At 38.2% G+C, this 20,686-nt stretch overlaps 1 protein-coding gene across 1 annotated transcript in view; it reads right to left on the bottom strand.

The window, feature by feature from the left end:
* Positions 1-1,931: 1,931 nt before the first annotated feature.
* Positions 1,932-20,686, bottom strand: part of ZBBX (zinc finger B-box domain containing) — a 112,008-nt gene continuing 93,253 nt past the window's right edge. The window contains exons 17-19 of the mRNA XM_052647281.1: positions 15,396-15,653; positions 3,832-3,970; positions 1,932-2,058 (exon numbers count right to left, since the gene is read on the bottom strand). Coding sequence (XP_052503241.1) covers positions 1,932-2,058; positions 3,832-3,970; positions 15,396-15,653 — 524 coding nt within the window. The remainder of the gene's footprint in view (positions 2,059-3,831; positions 3,971-15,395; positions 15,654-20,686) is intronic.

The raw sequence follows: 20,686 nt of genomic DNA, 5'->3' as shown, positions 1-20,686 counted from the left end.
AGTAGATGGTGTGTACAAATGCCAGTACAATTTATTATGCCATGAAAAAAGTATCAAAGATACATTTATACTAGGCAACCATCAGATTCTGCTCTACCCAGAATCTCAGAATTTAGAATCTTATAATACTATCCAGATTAAAAAGAGTTTGAATCCTGAGATATGACTATGCTGTGGTGATGACATAATGGTTATGCCAACCTGTAGGGATGTTTCTCTGGTAAGTCAACAAATGCCTTAAGGAGAAACTGTCCAAAGACTTTGCAAAGTGACATCCATAAAACTATCCTCCTTTCATCTTCTGTCCCTTTTGAAGCTCTTTCATTATAAAATTATGTGAAACCTTGAATACAAACCAACCCCAGGGTCCACTAGCACTCAGGACTAGCAAAACACTTTGAAATGTAGTTTGGGTTTTGTTTTTTTTTTAACCTATCACAACAATCCTCCATACTGACTGTGTTTGTACTAGTCAGGGAAACACAGTTTGTACTTCTCCATAGGAACAGAACCAGTTGTGATGGCTACCAAATTCAAAATCTACAGGGCAGACAGCTAGGCTTGCGACCAGGGAAGGGTTGCTTCACCTGAAGGCAGTCTGAAGACAGAATTCTCTCTTCCTTAGAGGACCTCAGTCTACTATGGACAGTAATCTGCTTTACTCAAAGTCTGTTGATTTAAATGTTAATCTCACCTGAAAAATACATTTATAGAAAGATCTAAAATAAAGTGTGACCAATATCTGAGTACTTTAGCCTGGCCAAGTTGCTACATAAAATGAACCATCACACTGGCCCTCCCAAAATTAGATAATTAAGGGATCATTCGACTGTTTTACCATAACAGAGAATGGCAAGTATCACGTTCATTTTATTTCAGGTCCTCTTTTTCTCTTCTAGCAGCAACTTTTGATGCTACCAAAACACCTGTAAATGTCAAAAACACCAACAAGAAGAAAAAAACTAATCAAAGTAAAAAATGGATTCCAGTCTCAGTGACACTGCCGAGCATAACTAGGCCATCAAATGTACATTGGTGATATAATTATTTAAAATATAATTTAACTATTAAATATTACTTTAAAGATAAGCATGTACTAACTTATATAATATTGTTTATCAACTACACTTCAATAAAAATAAATTAATTTTAAAAAGATAATCATGTACTGTTAGGGGAAGCACACTGATTGAAACTGCCCACCCTGGCTGGGCACCATAGTAAGTATTTGCATGAGTTGTTTTATGACAGGAGATCCTGATAAGGAATACAGAACTAATAAGCCACCAACAACCACAAGAGTTTGGGAAAGGTCAAAAGGAGACATCACGTGTCCGTCCACTTCCCAGAATCCCTCTCACTAGTATTCATCTTGGCTGAGCGATGCGTGCACCACCAGGAAAGACTCTGAATTAGAAATGATTGACCAAAGACCTCCTGAAAACTAATCTTATCACCATAAAACCCAAGACTGCAAGCCACATGGCAGGGCAGTTCTCCTGGGTTCCCTTACCCTACTGTTCTCCACCTGGGTGCCCTTTCCCAAAAAAATCTCTTGCTTTGTCAGCACATGTGTCTCCTCAGACAATTCATTTCCAAGTGTTAGACAAGAGCCCAGTTTCAGGCCCTGGAAGGGGTCCCCCTTCCTGCAACAGTACTACCTTCCTGCAACAGTACTACCTTCTGATAAGTTCTTGGAGACACAGTTACAACTTATTTTTTAAATTTCATTGAATGTTACTAACATAATCTGCAATCTGGAAGAAAAAGTCCCTATACTTATATTTTCACTAATTTTTATTAGTCTGTAAACCTTGAAATATCAGAGACAATAATCAAAAATCCCTATCACCCGGACAGGTAATCACTTGATAACTTTTTTCAGGTTTGCTTTACTCTGGGTACAAAATGGAAAAAGTAATGAATGATCACTAGGTACTCTTTGACCATGGGAGTGTAATGACATGTTGCTTGTCAAAAAAATCTTCCTCCTCCTCGTCCGTACTGCTTTCAGAAACTGTCAGCAAAGACTGGATTCCAGTATCCTTTTCAGAAGAGCTGGAAATACATTAAAAGGTCAATACACAATATATAGAACCAGGTTTCAACTCTTCATTCATCTTCTGATCAATATTACACACACTGAAGTAATTGGAGGCAGGCAGACATGAAGGGGGCTGTTTCAGACTGAGACCATAATTCCCAATGTGCCCAATAAACCAAGCCTCTGTGATTCTCATCATTCTCCCTCTCTCAAGAGATAAAGCCACAGTGGAACCAAGGAGAGAAGATTTCATGGTCTCTGGTTGCATCTTTCATTGATGATATCTCAGAAGGTACTTCAGAAACTTGCAGAGCCTCCAGGTTCTTGTTAAGAACATTCATCTTTACCTTGGTTGTTTAACAGAATCCCAGTGAATAAGCTGCCAGATTAATCACTTCCTTTGTATACAGTAAATTAGGACCATGTGGATAGCCAGTCTAGATATGCCAAAGCCAAAATTAATGACAGCAACTATGTAGTTCTTTTACTTTGTTGCATCTTATGGTGAAAAGGAACTCATGGAAACCCTAGTGTGTTGCTGTGTGGGGCTTGGGGTAAGAAGTAGTATGGGGGCACAGAGAGGAGTCCTCATAGTTCAGATATTTTCGTCCAAGTTATTAAAAATTTCAGCCCATGTACACTACTAAATAATATAAAATATTTCACCCTGTGATGGATAGAACTCTTCTTTGGATTTTATGCCCCAAACAGGCTAAACCAGCATTTCGTAAAGTCTTGTCAGTGGTCCAGTTCAGATCTTAAATGTGATTAAAAACAAAACAAAACAACAACAAAAAAAAAACCTTTCACTGGTCTAAATAGAGAAAAGAAGGACAAGGTAATAACTTTTTCATGAAATTTTTAATTTTAAAGAATTATGCTTTATTCTATTAATATAATCCCTTTATATTTAGTCCTAAATGTCTTTTTTATGAAGTTGGTTTAGTAACTTTGGTTTATTTTTAGGGAAAAAAAAAACAGCAACTTTATACTGATCCCTTTAAAAAAAAATGTAAGTGGTATTAGAAATGGAAAAATCCTTGGACCACAGATAAATGATTTTCTCCTTCAGAAAGACAGAATATGAACTCTTGATTCCTTTTTACTACAATATTAGACTTCAACAAATCAAAGGAATTTACAATTCAAGGGGATTTTATTTTACTTTTTTCTCAGTCTGTTTAGAAGAATCACTCTTCCTTTTGCAGGGAATTCTAGGAGACCATAACACCTTGACATGATAGACTACTTTTCTGAAGATTTATTAGTTTTATCAATGTTCCTTATAAACTGATCACCATTTCTAAATGCTCTTATCCTGTGTAAGGGAAGAATGAAGTCATACAGATTAAAATGACATCATTAACAATCTAGACTTGATTTCAAAAAGGAGACTTCTCAATATTCTATTCTAAAAACTTTATTCACATTGAGTAAGAGTCTATGAATGCAAAGTATTGAAATTCAGTAAGTTAATGAAGACAAGTAAGGCAAGTGTTTTTCAATATAAGAAGAAATACTGAAGGATTATTAAATTCCAAATGTCTTTTCATTTTCCTGACACACATTGTGCAGCAGAGAATTATCTCTTCACATTAAAGCAACAACTTCATAAGCCTTTCACTAAATCCTGATATTTGGTTAGCAAAGCACTTAAACATTTTATAAAGAATAGCCATATAAGCCACACATGAGGACAATATCCGTGTAGTAAAGATAACTAGTTGGGGGTTGTCAAAAATTTTACAATGCACTCTTTGTACATATAAGCAGCATATTTAACTTACCTCTGTTCCTGAAATCCACAGAGACCCCTCGCACATGAGGTCTTAAGGAAATCTAGGGTAGTCTGACTTATATTCAGCAAATGGTCGTTGAAGGCTGGTAACTCTTCTGAGGTTAGGCTGTAAAGTTTTTCTGAAGGATCTGAAATATTTTATTTCATGCATTATCAACACATAAATTCAAGAAACAAATACAGAGCCTATGGTGCTGAAAGTTTACTCAGTAAACTTCAAGCAGTACAAGGATAGGGGCTTCCCAGGTGGCTCAGTGATAAAGAATCTGCCTGCAGTGCAGGAGACGCAAGAGACTGGGGTTCAATCCCTGGAGTAGGAAATGACAACACACTCTAGTATTCTTGCCTGGAAAATTCCGTGGACAGAGGAGCCTGGTGGGCTACAGTACATGTGGTCTCAAAGGAGTTGGACACGACTTAGCAACTAAGCAGCAGTCTGACTTATTTTGCCTAGCCACATTGATTTTTAACATACACTAAAGTGACAAATGCTCTGAAAATTTACAAAGTTCCAAGGAAATACAAGCAATCTTTTTTAAACTTACGATATTGTGCAACTTCTCAACTTGCCTGAATGTTAAACACTTTATTATATCTTTTTGTCTTCTAAGAAATAAAAGGTTTGCCCCCGCACAGTCTGAGGCAAAGGTTAGTTTTGGAAAAGCTACTCTTTCTTTTAGACTGCCTTGCTTTATTTGGGTAGATAATAACCATGTGTATGTGAAAGGGGAACAGCCTTAAATCTTCTTTTTTCTGAAGTTGGCCTGTGATTTAGCCTTCTGCTGCTGCTGCTAAGTCGCTTCAGTAGTGTCCAAATTTATATGACCCCATAGTCGGCAGCCCACCAGGCTCCTCCGTCCCTAGGATTCTCCAGGCAAGAAAACTGGAGTGGGTTGCCATTTCCTTCTCCAATGCATGAAAGTGAAAAGTGAAAGTGAAGATGCTCAGTCGTGTCCAACTCTTAGCAACCCCATGGACCGCAGCCTACCAGGCTCCTCCAACCATGGGTTTTTTTCAGGCAAGAGTACTGGAGTGGGTTGCCATTGCCTTCTCCCAATTCAGCTTGAGTAAGGACAAATAGTGCAAGTTCAATAAGCAAATGTGTAAGCAATACCTTCCTTACATGAACTACCAAAATATCAAGTATAGAAGTAAATATGATTATTACATTAGACATAATGTTGTCAGAGCCATCTAGCTTCTACAAGAGGTTATGCTATGATGACTTTTAAAACTGTTAAAAGTACTGGCTGTTATTCCTGGGGTTACTCAGGTGGTGGGAGTGGGAAAGAACCCGCCTGCCAATGCAGGAGATGTAAGAGAGGGGAGTTCAGTCCCAGGGTGGGGAAGATCTCCTAGAGGAGGGCATGACAACCCACTCCAGTACTCTTGTCTGGAGAAAGCTTCGGACAGAAGAGCCTAGCCAGCTACAGTCCACAGGGTCTCAAAGAGTCAGACACGATTGAAGTGACTTAGCATGCATTCCTCCCTTCACTTTAATGAAAGTGACAGGATCGGAAGGACCAAACACCAGCCTGCATGTGTTAAACCCCTGACTGAAGATAATTGGGGGTGGTTAGTATTAACTTGAAGTTTGCGAGCAAGCAGAGATTCCCCTACAAAAAGGAACTTAGAATATCCCTCCTTGTATGGCAAAACTAATACAGTATTTCAAAGTAAAAAAATAAAATTTAAATTTAAAAAAATATTCTATCCCTCCTGCAAGATAACTAAGATCATGGCATCTGGTCCCATCACCTCATGGCAAATAGATAGGGAAACAGTAGGAACAGCGACAGACTTTATTTTCTTGGGCTCCAAAATCATGTGACTGCAGCCATGAAATAAAAAGATGCTTACTCCTTGGAAGAAAAGTTATGACCAACCTAGACAGCATATTAAAAAGCAAAGACATTACTTTGCTAACAATGGTCCATCTAGTCAAAGCTATGGTTTTTCAGTAGTCATGTATGGATGTAAGAGTTGGACTATAAAGAAAGCTGAGCACCGAAGAATTGTTGCTTTTGAACTGTGGTGTTAGAGAAGACTCTTGAGAGTCCCTTGGACTCCAAGGAGATCCAACCAGTCAACTCTAAAGGAAATCAGCCCTGAATATTCACTGGAAGGACTGATGATGAAGCTGAAACTTCAATACTTTGGCGACCTGATGTGAAGAGCTAACTCATTTGAAAAGACCCTGATGCTGGGAAAGATTGAAGGCAGGAGGAGAAGGATACCACATAGGATGAGATGGTTGGATGGCGTCACCAACCCAATGGACATGAGTTTGAGTAAACTCTGGGAGTTGGTGATGGACAAGGAGGCCTGGCATGCTGCAGTCCATGGGGTCACAAAGAGTCGGACATGACTGAGCGACTGAACTGAAGGTAGACATCAATACATTCATAACTGTAAGTGTCCTTAGAAATCCAGAGCATTCACAATGACAATACGTGGAGAAATCCAGCAGGCTGAGGGTTGAGGCTTCTGCTCCCACCACCCCAAAGAAAGCAAGACAGCTTTCACTGGTCTTGTTTATGTTTGGAAATTCTCTATAAGATTACTTCTGAGAAAAACAAAAGATTCCTTAGGGAAAATTTTTGTCCCATCCCACTTATTGGAAATTAGGAAATTGACGGCCCACTAGGGACCGATAAATGTTCACACAACTACAAGTAGCAGAACTGGAACTCAACCTAAGCTCTTTCAGCTCACCACATTCATAAATCACTATGTTCCAGAATCTAATTATTTAGCATTAGGCTATTATCTTCTCCACAAGGAGGTGCCCCCCCCCCCACAAGGTGAATCAAAACAGGTATACAAGGTCCCTTTACATACCCCATGAAAGAGAATGTTACCCGTGGGAAAGTAGTCAGCTCAGGATTTGTAACTGGTAGAACCACAGGGCTAACCCAATGGTGATGCTTAGATCTAAGGAATCCCACCAGGAGAGGTTAGTCTTTCAAGTCTCTGTTAGTGTTTCAAGTCCTAACTGAATGAATACAAAGCTAATTCAAATTATACAAACAGAATGGGACTATTTTTGTATAATTATTCAGTCTCAAAATTTTATTTCAGAATTAATAGGAGCAGTTATTTAATTTCGGTTAACAGGAGCAGAGGTGACATCACTTGACTTTCAAGGCAGAAAAAAATAAAACTTTAACAAAAACCCTACTGCAGGTTAGTGTTAAAACCTAAAAGGTCAACCATACAAAAACAAAAGTGTTCTGATTTTGGGACCAGGGAAGATTGTATTGATATTTCCATTGGAGATTTTACTTTATAACTGTCAAATCAGCTGATTGTTAAGAGTGGATTGAAGTTCAATCTTTCCTATCCCTGGAATAAATGGGATATGTGTATGTTCTCTGATCACTGAAGAATCTCTTAAATGCAATAATAAAGAATGGCAAAGAGAGAAAATTGACTATATACAAAGTTCCACAGTGTATTTCTAAAACTCGGGTTGCTTAAAACACATACATAAAACTTTGTTCTACAGGGAAATAAACACACATGAATAAAGAAACGGAGTAAAGAGGAAAGGAAGGACCAAATGACAGGTTAACCCCTTTCAAGGAACAGAAACAAAGCATACAGGCAATTTCCCAGTAAATAATTCACCACCAACAACAAAAACAAGCACCACTTCTAAAGGACTAGATATGCATACATAAGACATCCCAATATTCAGGAGACAAGACCATCAGGACCCTCCCCCTGTAACCTGCGAGCCCACGCCCAACCCACCAGCCTGTTTCCCCTCCTCCACTGTCTTGCCTCATTTATCCTTCAACCCTTCTTTCCTTTGCCTTCACTCTGGCCAACACCTTCTGCCTCTCAAGCGATCACAATAGTGATCTGAAGGAAGGATCTCAAATTATTTAAGTGGCACACAGGTCTGGTGGTCAGACAAAGGAACGTGGGGCAGACCTGCCTGGGTTTGTGCGTGGGTGCCTCTGGGCACCCAGGGGAGGCAGTCACGGCACCATCCAGATTCTCAGTTACTGTAGCCACACAGGGGAGACCAAAAGTACCACTTCCTCACCCATCTACCAACAGGATAGCTATGAAGATTAAATGGAGCAACAGTTCATATAAGAACAAACAGTGATTATTACGACTCATTGAATGCCTTCATATTCCTACATCAGAATGTTTTTAATATGCTGACTTTCACTTTTACGTGTCACTCAATTTTTTTTCCCTAAAATTCCAAGATACTCTAAAGCAAAAAAACTGCCATTCTAATTCAGTTTCACCTGACTGTCTTTACAAGGGTTATCTAGTTAATTAGCTGACTATAATTCTGACTAGCCATTTTACAGTTTAATATCTTACTTGATGGTCAACCTTCTAATTACTCGGGAAACCACTGCCTCACTATTTTACTTCATACTGTAGTTTGTACTAGTATCAGGTAGATTTTTATTCTTTCTTATTTAAGAAAAGTTCTCTGTCTTTAATTACTCAGCTGAGTACCTGCAGACTTGTACAAGCATAGGACTGCCAAAGGAATTTAAGGACCACAAATACTCAAACAAGTCAGAATGAGTTTAAAACAAATGAGCCTTTTCTTTTTGGCCACATCGTGTGGCATGTGGGATTTCAGTTCCCTGAGCAAGGACTGAAGCTGTGCCCCCTGCACTGGGAACATAGTCTTAGCCACTGAACCACCAGAGAAAGCCCCAAACAATAATTTATAAGCACTGAAGAAGTGAATGCTTTACTGTATTTGATTACTGATATTTTCTCATAATGCAAATCTTCTGATATTTCCAAGTTATTCAGGCTATGCTTCTGCTGCTGTTGCTGCTGCTAAGTCGCTTCAGTGGTGTCCGACACTGTGCGACCCCACAGACGGCAGCCCACCAGGCTCCTCCATCCCTGGGATTCTCCAGGCAAGAATACTGGAGTGGGTTGCCATTGCCTTCTCCATTCAGGCTATAGCAATATCCAAAAACTGATAAAAAAAAAAAAAAATGCCTTGCTAATGGCTCAGTGGTAAAGAATCCACTTGCAATGCAGAAGACACAGGAGACACGGGTTTGATACCTGGGTCTGGAAGGTCCCCTGGAAGAGGAAATGGCAACCACTCCAGTATTCTTGCCTGGAGAATACCATGGACAGAGGAGCCTGGCACACACAGTCCAAAGGGTCACAAAGGGTCGAACATAACTGAAATACTAAAGCATAAGTAGAATTTAGTGTTATTTACAAAGGTACTTGTGGAGGAATAATTATAGTATGAACTAGAGATAACTATAATTCTCAAAGTGGCCCAGAAAAAAACATGGTTCTAGAATAGAAACAGATTTTATATGTTTTTGACTAAAAGTTGGACTTGCCAAGAGCACCTTAGCTTACTGTATATCCAAAGCACTACCCATTGGTTCTTATATAATTTAACAGTGTTTTCAGGACAGACTATGTGCTAAGCACTTCAATGTTAAAGTGCATGTGTGTGTGTAAGTGCAAAATTTTTATAAATATAGTATTTAATATATACTCCAATCACTGAACAATTTATGATAAGGCCTATTCTCATACTCATCTTTCATACATGGAAACTGATACAGAGAGAGATTCAGTTCAGTTCAGTTCATTCGCTCAGTTGTGTCCGACTCTTTGTGACCCCATGAATCGCAGCACGCCAGGCCTCCCTGTCCATCACCAACTCCCAGAGTTCACTCAGACTCACGTCCATCGAGTCCATGATGCCATCCAGCCATCTCATCCTGGGTTGTCCCCTTCTCCTCCTGCCCCCAATCCCTCCCAGCATCAGAGTTTTTTCCAATGAGTCAACTCTTCTCATGAGGTGGCCAAAGTACTGGAGCTTCAGCTTTAGCATCATTCCTTCCAAAGAAATCCCAGGGTTGATCTCCTTCAGAATGGACTTGTTGGATCTCCTTGCAGTCCAAGGGACTCTCAAGAGTCTTCTCCAACACCGCAGTTCAAAAGCATCAATTCTTCAGTGCTCAGCCTTCTTCACAGTCCAACTCTCACATCCATACATGACCACTGGAAAAACCATAGCCTCAGCTAGGCGGACAGTCAGCAAAGTAATGTCTCTGCTTTTGAATATACTATCCAGGTTAGTCATAATTTTCCTTCCAAGGAGTAAGCGTCTTTTAATTTCATGGCTGCAGTCACCATCTGCAATGATTTTGGAGCCCAAAAAAATAAAGTCTGACACTGTTTCTACTGATACCCCATCTATTTCCCATGAAGTGATGGGACCAGATGCCATGATCTTCATTTTCTGAATGTTGAGCTTTAAGCCAACTTTGTCACTCTCCTCTTTCACTTTCATCAAGAGGCTTTTTAGCTCCTCTTCACTTTCTGCCATAAGGCTGGTGTCATCTGCATATCTGAGGTTATTGATATTTCTCCCAGAAATCTTCATTCCAGCTTGTGTTTCTTCCAGTCCAGCATTTCTCATGATGTACTCTGCATATAAGTTAAATAAGCAGGGTGACAATAGACAGCCTTGATGTACTCCTTCTCCTATTTGGAACCAGTCTGTTGTTCCATGTCCAGTTCTAACACTTGCTTCCTGACCTGCATACAGATTTCTCAAGAGGCACGTCAGGTGGTCTTGTATTCCCATCTCTTTCAGAATTTTCCACAGTTTATTGTGATCCGCACAGTCAAAGGCTTTGGCATAGTCAATAAAGCAGAAATAGATATTTTTCTGGAACTCTCTTGTTTTTTCCATGATCCAGTGGATGTTGGCAATTTGATCTCTGGTTCTTCTGCCTTTTCTAACACCAGCTTGAACATCAGGGAGTTCATGGTTCATGTATTGCTGAAGTCTGGCTTGGAGAATTTTGAGCATTACTTTACTAGCATGTGAGATGAGTGCAATTGTGCAGTAGTTTGAGCATTCTTTTGCATTGCCTTTCTTTGGAATTGGAATGAAAACTGAACTTTTCCAGTCCTGTGGCCACTGCTGAGTTTTAAGAAAGTATAATAATTTGTCTGTTGTCACAAACCTGGGAATTCATAGCTCCACGTTTCAAAACCAAACCCCTGGCCCTAGAGCCTGGCTCTCACCCACCCTGCTTTGCTGCTCCTTGTTTCCTGATTCAGCCTGCGCACACACACACACACACACACACACATACACACACACACACACACACACATCTTCAGCTCCCACTGGCCCCATCTCTTTCTGAAATGACTCTATTGTCAGCTTCGGCAATTGGAGTCAAAGGAGAAACACTACTAAATGTAATTATTTCCTATCTTCTCTTCTCCAGACTCTTTGGCAGGGCTCTTTTCCTAGAACTTGGAGGAAGTGGAGGTATCCTAGAGCTGACATAAAATAAATCATAAGGTTTGTTGCTTACAAAAAAGGCAGCTTTCATGGGAATGTACACCCATTTACATTTGTATGAGTACAGTTGTGTAGCTGTATCTGTATGAGACCAGACTTCATTGAAAGTTGTTTCAGAACTCACCATGAGTAGTGACATGTGGGTGGAATTTTTCTACTCATTGATGCTGAACAGAATATAAAAGTTTGTGCAGAATCAATGAATTTTCTAGAATAAAGCCTGATTGCACCACCGCAGCTGTCACCTCCCTGACTGTTGGTAAAATTTAGCTGATGTGCAGTCCTCTTCTTTCCTCAGCTCCAGGTGAATGTCTGCAAAGCTGTGCATTCATCCAAGGCCAATCTTCCCAAATAGAAAGAGAGCCATTCCTCGGTGGACTATGTGTAAGTGATTACATTCTGCTCTTGACCCATCAAAAAGCTCTGGTAGTTCACAGGCTATGTAGTGTGTACTTGCTTTTAATGTATGAAAAATTATGTATTCTGGTGAAAATATTGGTTTGGGTGTATGAGAAATGAGTGACAGGGGAAAGGTGAAGCACATAAGAACAAACCTGATAAACGAAATAAAAAAGCTGAGGTTAGAGACAAATAACCCAAAACTACTGTTTGTAAAGTATTTCTTTGTAAATAATGAAATTGATCAATTTACCAAAAAGACAACCTTCATCTTCTGATTAAAAATTGTATTACTATCCTTTTGATCTAGTTCAGATCTGATATGCTTCATTTTAGAATAAATTTTTTAAAGGTATTTTTATGTGACCCTTTTTATAAAGCCTTTATTAAATTCATTCAGAGAAGGCAATGGCACCCCACTCTAGTACTGTTGCCTGGAAAATCCCATGGAAGGAGCAGCCTGGTGGGCTGCAGTCCATGGGGTTGCAAAGAGTCGGACACGACTGAGCAAATTCACTTTCACTTTTCACTTTCATGCACTGGAGAAGGAAATGGCAACCCACTCCAGTTTTGTTGCCTGGAGAATCCCAGGGACGGGGGAACCTGGTGGGCTGCCGTCCATGGGGTCACACAGAGTCAGACACGACTGAAGTGACTTAGCAGCAGTTGCAGCAGCATTAAATTCGTTACAATATCGTTTCTGGTTTTGTTTTGTTTTTTGGCCACTAGGCATGTGGGATCTTAGCTCCCCAACCAGGATTGACTCTCTACCCTCTGCACTGGAAGGCAAAGTCTGAACTACGGAACCTCCAGGGAAGTCCCTAGAAATGACTTTTAACATGAGAATTACCTCTAAGCATATTTATGTTTGATTTTTAGTAAAGCTGAGTTAGGGAAGTGAATGATAAGTAAAGATGAATCACAATTTCTTCTTCCCCAATCCCTAATGAAATGAATAGGAAAGGGAGAAAAATAAAAAATAAAATAAAATCATAAGTGGAACCAAAGGAAGAGATACAAATTCACATAATAAACCTTGACAAGGGACAATGAAAGGAATAAACAGTAGATTCATTAAGGTTCAGCTGGGGGCCTACGCTGTCTACGTCCTTTCTCCCTCCCACTCAGTGTGCACACAAACTAGTGACAGGAAAAGGAGAGTTCATCTAAAGTGCTCACAAGTCTTACCAGTACCATAAGAAATTGGGAAAAACAGTGGGGAAGGGGAAAGCAAGGAGAAAAGGTTGAAAATATTTTTAAGCCCTGAACATCCGCCATAATATCTTAGTGGAGGAAAGAAAATCACATACCCACAGGTGTCCTAACAGAGACAAAACCCACTTGAAATCAGGTCCAATGAAGACTGGCGTTCAATAAAATCCAGAAAAAGACAAGAGAGCCCAGATCCTCCAATAAAGCAAGCTGAACTCCTCAGTCTTTCACGTATTCTCCCTGTGCCTTTGAGCCAGCGGGATACAGAAAAGAGCCAACTCACAAACAGAAGCTCCATAGAGAAGACTGACACATCTAGCTCAAGTAGCGAGGAGAGAGGAGACTTTAGGGAGAATGCAGTCTCACTATATCAGAAAAGACGAAGATGCGAGCAAAGCCACTCACAACACATGTGAACAAGACGCAAGGAAAGGACAGCAAACAAACTGGAATCCAAGAATTCGCTGCACACAAAAATTATTAAGTGATAGAGCAATCTGGTAGATAACAGATCAAGACCCTAAGAAAATTCCCTCATAAGTCCTTTGGTTACAGAATAAGTAATAAGAATGACATTTTTAAAAAGAATAAAACTAATTTAAAAGATCAAACAGCAACATGTCAGACATCAAAAAGGAAAAGCAAACTTGTTCCTGGATTGGACCTTGCACCAGAAAAAAACATGCTATAATGAACATCACTGAGACAATTTTAAAAAATTAGATATGTACTGAAGGTTAGAGAATTACAATGTATTAATGTTTAATTTCTTGATTTTGATCACTGTACTATGGTTACACAAGAAAAAGCTGTTGATTGTAGGAAATACACTAAAATATATTTTTGGAAAAGGGTCATGATTCTTGTAACATTCTCTCAAATGGTTCAGAAAAAGAGTCGTATTTGTGTGTGTGTGTGTGTGTGTGTACACATGTGCAAATGAGGTAAGACAAACAGATCATGAAATGGGTGAAGTGTATATGGAAGTTCCTTGTATTATTCTTGCATTCTCGCAATTCTCTAAGTTTAAATTACATCAAAGTAAAAATTACCAAAAAAAAGAATGCCTGTAAAGAGCTAATTTATTGGGTCAATCCATAAAGAATGGACTATAACCAGCTGTAAATTGAAATGCTGTATAAGAGACAAATTTGAGATAATCACAGTAAATAAAAAGCAAAATAAAAACAGCTTAAAACAGTTGAAGAAACATAAGTAAACAATGTAAAGAGATCCAACATAAAACAGGTTTCTTAGCAGCAAAAAGCCAAATGGAACAGAATAGCAATTCAAATATATGACAAAAGAAAATTTCTCTGAAAACAAAGAGGAACTTCTGTGCTTTAAGAAATGCTGAATTACTGATACTGAAATACAATCCTGGTCCAATAACTGAATTTCAAATATTAAGAAAAAAAGTTCTCCAAACATCCAATCAAGAAAGAAGCATGTCACATGCAAAAGAGAGTGAAGTAAAAATGAGAAACCTCAAACTACTTCACAGCAGAATTCAGATCCAGGAAAGGATGAATCAGCGCATACAAGGTTTAAGAGAAAAATGACCCAAGGAGATTTTGTTGTTGTTTAATCGCTAAATCATGTCCAACTCTTTTGTGACCCCATGGACTGTAGCCTGTCAGGCTCCTCTGTCCTTGGGATTTCCCAGGCAAGAAACTGGAATGGGTTGCCATTTCCTTCTCCAAAGGCTCTTCCTCAGCCAAGGATCAAACCCATGTTTCTTGATTGGTAGGTAGATTCTTTACCACTGAGCCACCTGGGAAGCCCAGACACAAGGAGAATACCCACAGTCAATTTGCCATTCAAATGCAAAGGTAGCAGGCATTCTCCAACATGACAGGATTCAGGTAATAGGGCTACCACAAGCTCTACCAGTAGGAAAAAAATTGACAATTAAATTCAACCAAACAAAAGTTAAATGGAGAATTACTAACTAGCACATTATCCAGGGACAGAAGACAGTGGAGAAATACCTACTAAGCGCAGAGGAAAAAAAATCGCTAAATTAATCTAACTTGCCAATGGACTCTAAAGATAAAACAGACAAGAATGCCACAATCAAAACTTCTAGAAATGAATGAAAATAAAAGGCTCAAAATTGAGAAGTTTAATAAAAATGCAAAATCTTGCATCCCACCCCAGACATACACCTGCATTATAACAACACCCCTGGGGGATTTATGTATACATTGAAACTTGAGAAATACTGCTTCAAAAGATCAGATGGAATAGCTCTTGTCTCCAACAATATTGGGCAGTGGCTCTTATAAGAGATTAGTCACTCAGTGAGCTTGTAGGAAGGAGAAAAAAATTTTTTTTTTCTGTCCACATGAAGGACCTTAAGACCACTTAACTGTGAATTATATGAGCTAAGAGGATAATCTCTGATATGGCTGGGCACACACAAGTTCTACAACATTTTCAGGGTGACATCAGAGGATAGTCAAGAAAACAAACACAAAGGTTGATGGTTTAAAAAGAAAAAGGGAAAAGCTTGTTTGCTTGGAGCATGACATGGAGAATCAGGCAGAAGGCAGAGTTAATATTGTTTATAGTGAAAAAAAAAATAGCATTACCTGCAAGATTTCTCAGCTCATTTAATTCTTTTTCCAAACTGTCTAAGGTCTGCTGATCATCAGCATCATCTAAGAAAGGCTCATCATGGTCAGTATCATCAACATATTCAATTTCTGAAATTTCAGAAGCAGCTTTAGAGAGTGATTGAGCAACTGCACTTCTTGACCGGGGATGAGAAGAAGAAAGGCAGCTGGAACTTCTTTTCACAGAGTTGGAAAGTGGTAAATTTGCTGTTGAAGGTCTCTGTGATATCTGGCCTAAAATAAAAAAGAAATTAACCAACCATTTTTAAAATTCTGAACGAATGCTTTAAAAGATACAGAATACTAACCTCCTGAACTCAGTTAAATTCATGCAACAGAATTTATGAGAAAATGAACTTTAGATTATCATGTATTTTGCTTTGCTTCCATTTGTGAATCCTAAATTACCTTCTTTGTGTTATAAAGAACACTTTGGGTTATTCTTCCCGAATTTTGTCTACAATCAGAGAAAGGCAAGCTAATTTCAATATTAAGGAAAACAAAAATCTGTAAGCCCAGTCAATTCCAGAACAATTCAACATACAATCTTATCATGTATTCCATGGCCAACCATTGTGCTGCTGCTGCTGCTGCTGCTAAGTCGCTTCAGTCGTGTCCAACTAAGTGCGACCCCATAGATGGCAGCCTACCAGGCTCCGCCGTCCCTGGGATTCTCCAGGCAAGAACACTGGAGAGGGTTGCCATTTCCTTCTCCAATGCATGAAAGTGAAAAGTGAAAGTGAAGTTGCTCAGTCATGTCCGACTCTTAGTGACCCCATGGACTGCCGCCTACCAGGCTCCTCTGTCCATGGGATTTGTTTCTTAAATTCTAGGACAATATTGCACTGTGCCTTGTAAGAGAAAGAAACCCATAGGATAAACATGGTACCACTTCCTAATGATCCCATTTATTTGATGGTGTATACATTCATCTATTAAAGCAGATATGGAAACAGAATAGACCAGTATGCAAAATCTTTTGGAAAAACAAAGGATTTAAAGAAAATTGAGAGTACATTTCTAATTTTCCTAAATATGAGTTCACTCTCAGCTGCTTTATAGGGCACTTCAGTGGAAAAATTTGAGAAGCAGAGATCTGAGACAGGTTAGTACTTTGTACCACCTGGGCAGTCACCATTTTGTCTTGATCTATTTCAAAGGTTGACTTAGTTGGTTTCTTCAATATGTGTGGTTCTTTCATAGTAAGAAAAAAAATCCCTTCAAAATTCATACTAACAAAACATAACTATATATATCATTTGGTATTGCTCACAAGATTCTTAAATAAAGGCCAAGGGAATATTCAAGGCACAAATTTAGATATTCATAACACAGGTATATTTTTAATATAGTGAATCATTGTTTTGATTTAGATAAATACATGTATATTAAGTATAAATAATTTATAAGATAATCTTGTATTACCTTAATACAAATTGCCTTTGTATAAAATGTTGGATTCTTTAAAGAAGTCCTATGGCCATTATCATTAGAATTATTATTTGACTGAATATATGTCATACAACGTTATGCCCACTCTATTGACTCAAAGAAAAATGTAAAATTCAGAAAAGTGGCTACAGGCAATTGTTCTATAATAAACAGTCAATGATTACTGAGTTTGTCTTTTTTTTCTAAGATATACTCTGAAGGTAGCTAGTACCCTAAGAAGAATCTTAATGCAGTATGTAATTATTTAAGCAATTAAAACTGACTAAGGTAAGTCCCAAAGGGTACCAATTTTAATACACGGCTCAGAAATCAAGTTTGAAAACAATTTTTGTTGGAATGAAACTGTAAATAAATTAAGAGTCTAACCTTTTTGTATCTATTTGCACTCAGAGATAATTCTAAAAAAAAAAAAAACTAATAAAAATGTGCCTATGTTTTTTTTTTTTAAAGTAAATATCCCTAAGATTTATTTTAATAACTAGAATTTGGAATTATTTTACCTGTAAGGAATCAATATTTTATTTAAAGCCATCAAGAATAACAAATCTGCCATTTTTATAAGTGAACCAGCAGTAGAAACAGTAATGGTAGATGTACTGGTCAGAGAGTATATAATTCAGCTATAAACAGTAATACAGTAATTCAGCTATAAAAATAGAAACTTCTAGATCTATGGAGAAAACCACACCTTCTATCTTACTGTGCTACATCTCAATCACAATTTAAAAGAATTTAGAACTTGTTAAAATAAAACAAATTAAAGATGTTATTAAGAAGAATTGGACTTCTGTCAACACAGAGAAACATCAGATGAAAAATTTTAACATAATATATATGCCCTTCAGAAAATTCAGGAGATTACGAACATTTGCTGAACTCTTATAACAACATCTGGCTGCCACGGTATTAGAGGTTAATTGATCCCAACTGAGAAAAAAAAATGTTCACAGGTGTGAGTCAGACATGCTTACCATACAGCAAAGAAAGAGACTATTTTTCTTACTGGAAGTATACTCAAAGCGTAATTTAATGCACATAAGCCATAGAAAGACAGAGGCTTCAGTTTGGTCCTTGGTTTTATTTATTTTGTTCATTTAGACGAATATGTCATTCCCTTTAATGTTTCCTGTATAAGATTATTAATGTTATTGTTAGGGTTAAGATTAGAGACACGGTTAAGACAGGCACAAATGAAAAATGCCAGGACTAAAGGGATCATCCTGTATTTTTTTTCTTTTTTATAAACCCATTTTGTAGATTATAAACATAATCTTTTGGAAGTAACCTTTTGGAAATAACTTACGCCATCACTGGCAATGTAAATAATATTTCCATAAATGTTTCAGGAGCACTTAGAAAATACATTTTCTAATGTATGAATTCTCAGTAACTTACACAGCGGAGCAAGAATATTAAAAGACAAATATGTTTTGTGACCTTTATCCAGGGGAAAATATATTGAATCCTTTGGTCAGAATGTTATTTATTATTGAAACACTCTGCAAAAAGCAGGTTACTCTGCTTATATTTCATCTAATTCTAATGTTTTATTTAGAACAGTAATAATTACTATTGTATTAAAGTCTATTCAGTGAGTGATTAATATTTTTTATATCTTTATTGAGATTCTTATACCCATTAATATAACCCAAACCACTATTTTACATTATCATCCCAATATTTTGCTGGTCTTATTAGTAATCATAGCATATTATTCTTGAACTAATGCCAAGAACAATTTCTTTTGTTATATTTATAGTATAACTGTGATCAGGGTTAATCTATAATTTCCTCAGATTACAGAGAGAGGAAGCTGGGGTGGGGGAACAGTAGGTTTTGGCAGTGGGTGGGCAGAATCAATGGACTTGCTGCAAAACACACATGTATTTCATAGCTATCATGTTTTTACATTCACAAATTTAGGACTAGAGAGTCCCTTGGACTGCAAGGAGATCCAACCAGTCAATCCTAAAGGAAATCAGTTCTGAATATTCGTTGGAAGGACTGATGCTGAAGCTGAAGCTCCAATGCTTTGGCCACTCAATGCAAAGAGCAGACTCATTGGAAAAGACTCTGATGCTGGGAAGGATTGAAGGCAAGAGGAGAAGAGGGCAACAGAGGATGAGATGGTTGGACATGAGTTTGAGCAAACTCTGGGAGATAGTGAAGGACGGGGAGCCTGTCTTACAGAAAGAGTAATTCATTTATATACTGGCACCAACTCAGAATATAAGATTTCTGTAACTTGTGGCATAGTCATGAAATTTTCATTTTTATTTCAGGTCACTATCTCTGTAGTTATCTCCTTCTGCCTCTAACTGGGAAGTCTTAACAATTCTTTAAGATTTGGCTGAAATCTCACCTACCATCTAAAATCTTGCATACAGATAAGTTTCAATGGCAAAGCAATTATTTTATCACTTCCATTCCTAAAAAACTGCACATGCATCTACCTCTATTATAACTGATCATATGCACTATTATAAGCTACCTATCAGTTTCCAGAAGCATGTTATTCATGTTTTTTATAGACCTTTTATTACATATGGTATAATTGTATTTACAAGACTATGGTTTTTCCAGTCGTCGTGTATAGATGTGAGAGTTGGACCAAAAAGAAGGCTGAGTGTCAAAGAATTGATGCTTTTGAATTCTGGTGCTGGAGAAGACTAGAGAGTCCCTTGGACTGCAAGGAGATCCAACCAGTCAATCCTAAAAGGAAATCAGTTCTGAATATTCATTGGAAGGACTGATGCTGAAGCTGAAGCTCCACTGCTTTGGCTACCCAATGCAAAGAGCAGACTCACTGGAAAAGATTCTGATGCTGGGAAGGATTGAAGGCAAGGGGAGAAGAGGGAAACAGAGGATGAGATAGTTGGACATGAGTTTGAGCAAACTCTGGGAGATAGTGAAGGACAGGGGAGCCTGGCGTGCTACAGATCATGGGGTGGCAAAGAGTCAGACGCGACATAGTGACTGACTATGTCAGTCAACATAGTCAACATATCTATACAGCAGTTTTCTCAAAGTATGACTTTTGGACTATATATGTTGACATGAAGTGGAATCATCGATAAAATAAATGCAAATCCCTGAACCTTATCTCAGCTTAACGACCCAAAATTTCTAACGGTGAGATCTAGGAATGGCACAACAGTTTCCCAGGCGACACCGACACTTGAGAGCCTCTGACTGGACTCTAAGCTCTCAGGCTTCTGGGAAGGTGGCTTATTTTATATCACTATGCCTCAAGTAGGTGCTCCTTCGAATGTTTCTTATAGCAAATTATTGATTTCGACAGATCACGGCAAATGGATACTTCAAGGCATTTGGCTACTTACTTATAAAGATTTGCCCTAGTAACAAATTCTCATGGCATACATGAGAATTTGTTTTTATCAATCTATGGTGACTTTAAAAAGTTCCTTTGACTGCCTCAAGAGGAAGCAGCCAGAATTTTCAAAGCTGCCCCAGCCTTTGATATGAGATATGTAATAATAGAGCCAAAAAAAATTTATCATACATGAATGGATTTTCCACTAAAAAAAAAAAAAACTATTAAAATCTGAAAGTTTCTCAACATAAATGCATATGGAAAGAATCTAAGCTGGCCAAGTTGTTTTAATCATAGGATTTAAGGCAAGAGAGAAATATAAATCTTACATATATGGACAAATCATATGTAATTAAATTTCTGGCTTGAAGTTGGCCTTCAGATGAAGTCTAACAGTCCCCTCTGTCAAATGTTTCTCCTGAATCATGAGCTCCCAAGATCAAGTAACATGACTCAGGCAACTCTTTTCCCTAGGACCCAG

This window comes from Budorcas taxicolor, chromosome 1, assembly GCF_023091745.1.
Source record: "Budorcas taxicolor isolate Tak-1 chromosome 1, Takin1.1, whole genome shotgun sequence".
NCBI classification, from domain to species: domain Eukaryota; kingdom Metazoa; phylum Chordata; class Mammalia; order Artiodactyla; family Bovidae; genus Budorcas; species Budorcas taxicolor.
Note: the sequence above shows the minus strand (reverse complement) of the source record. Positions and strands in the feature narration are given on the sequence as shown.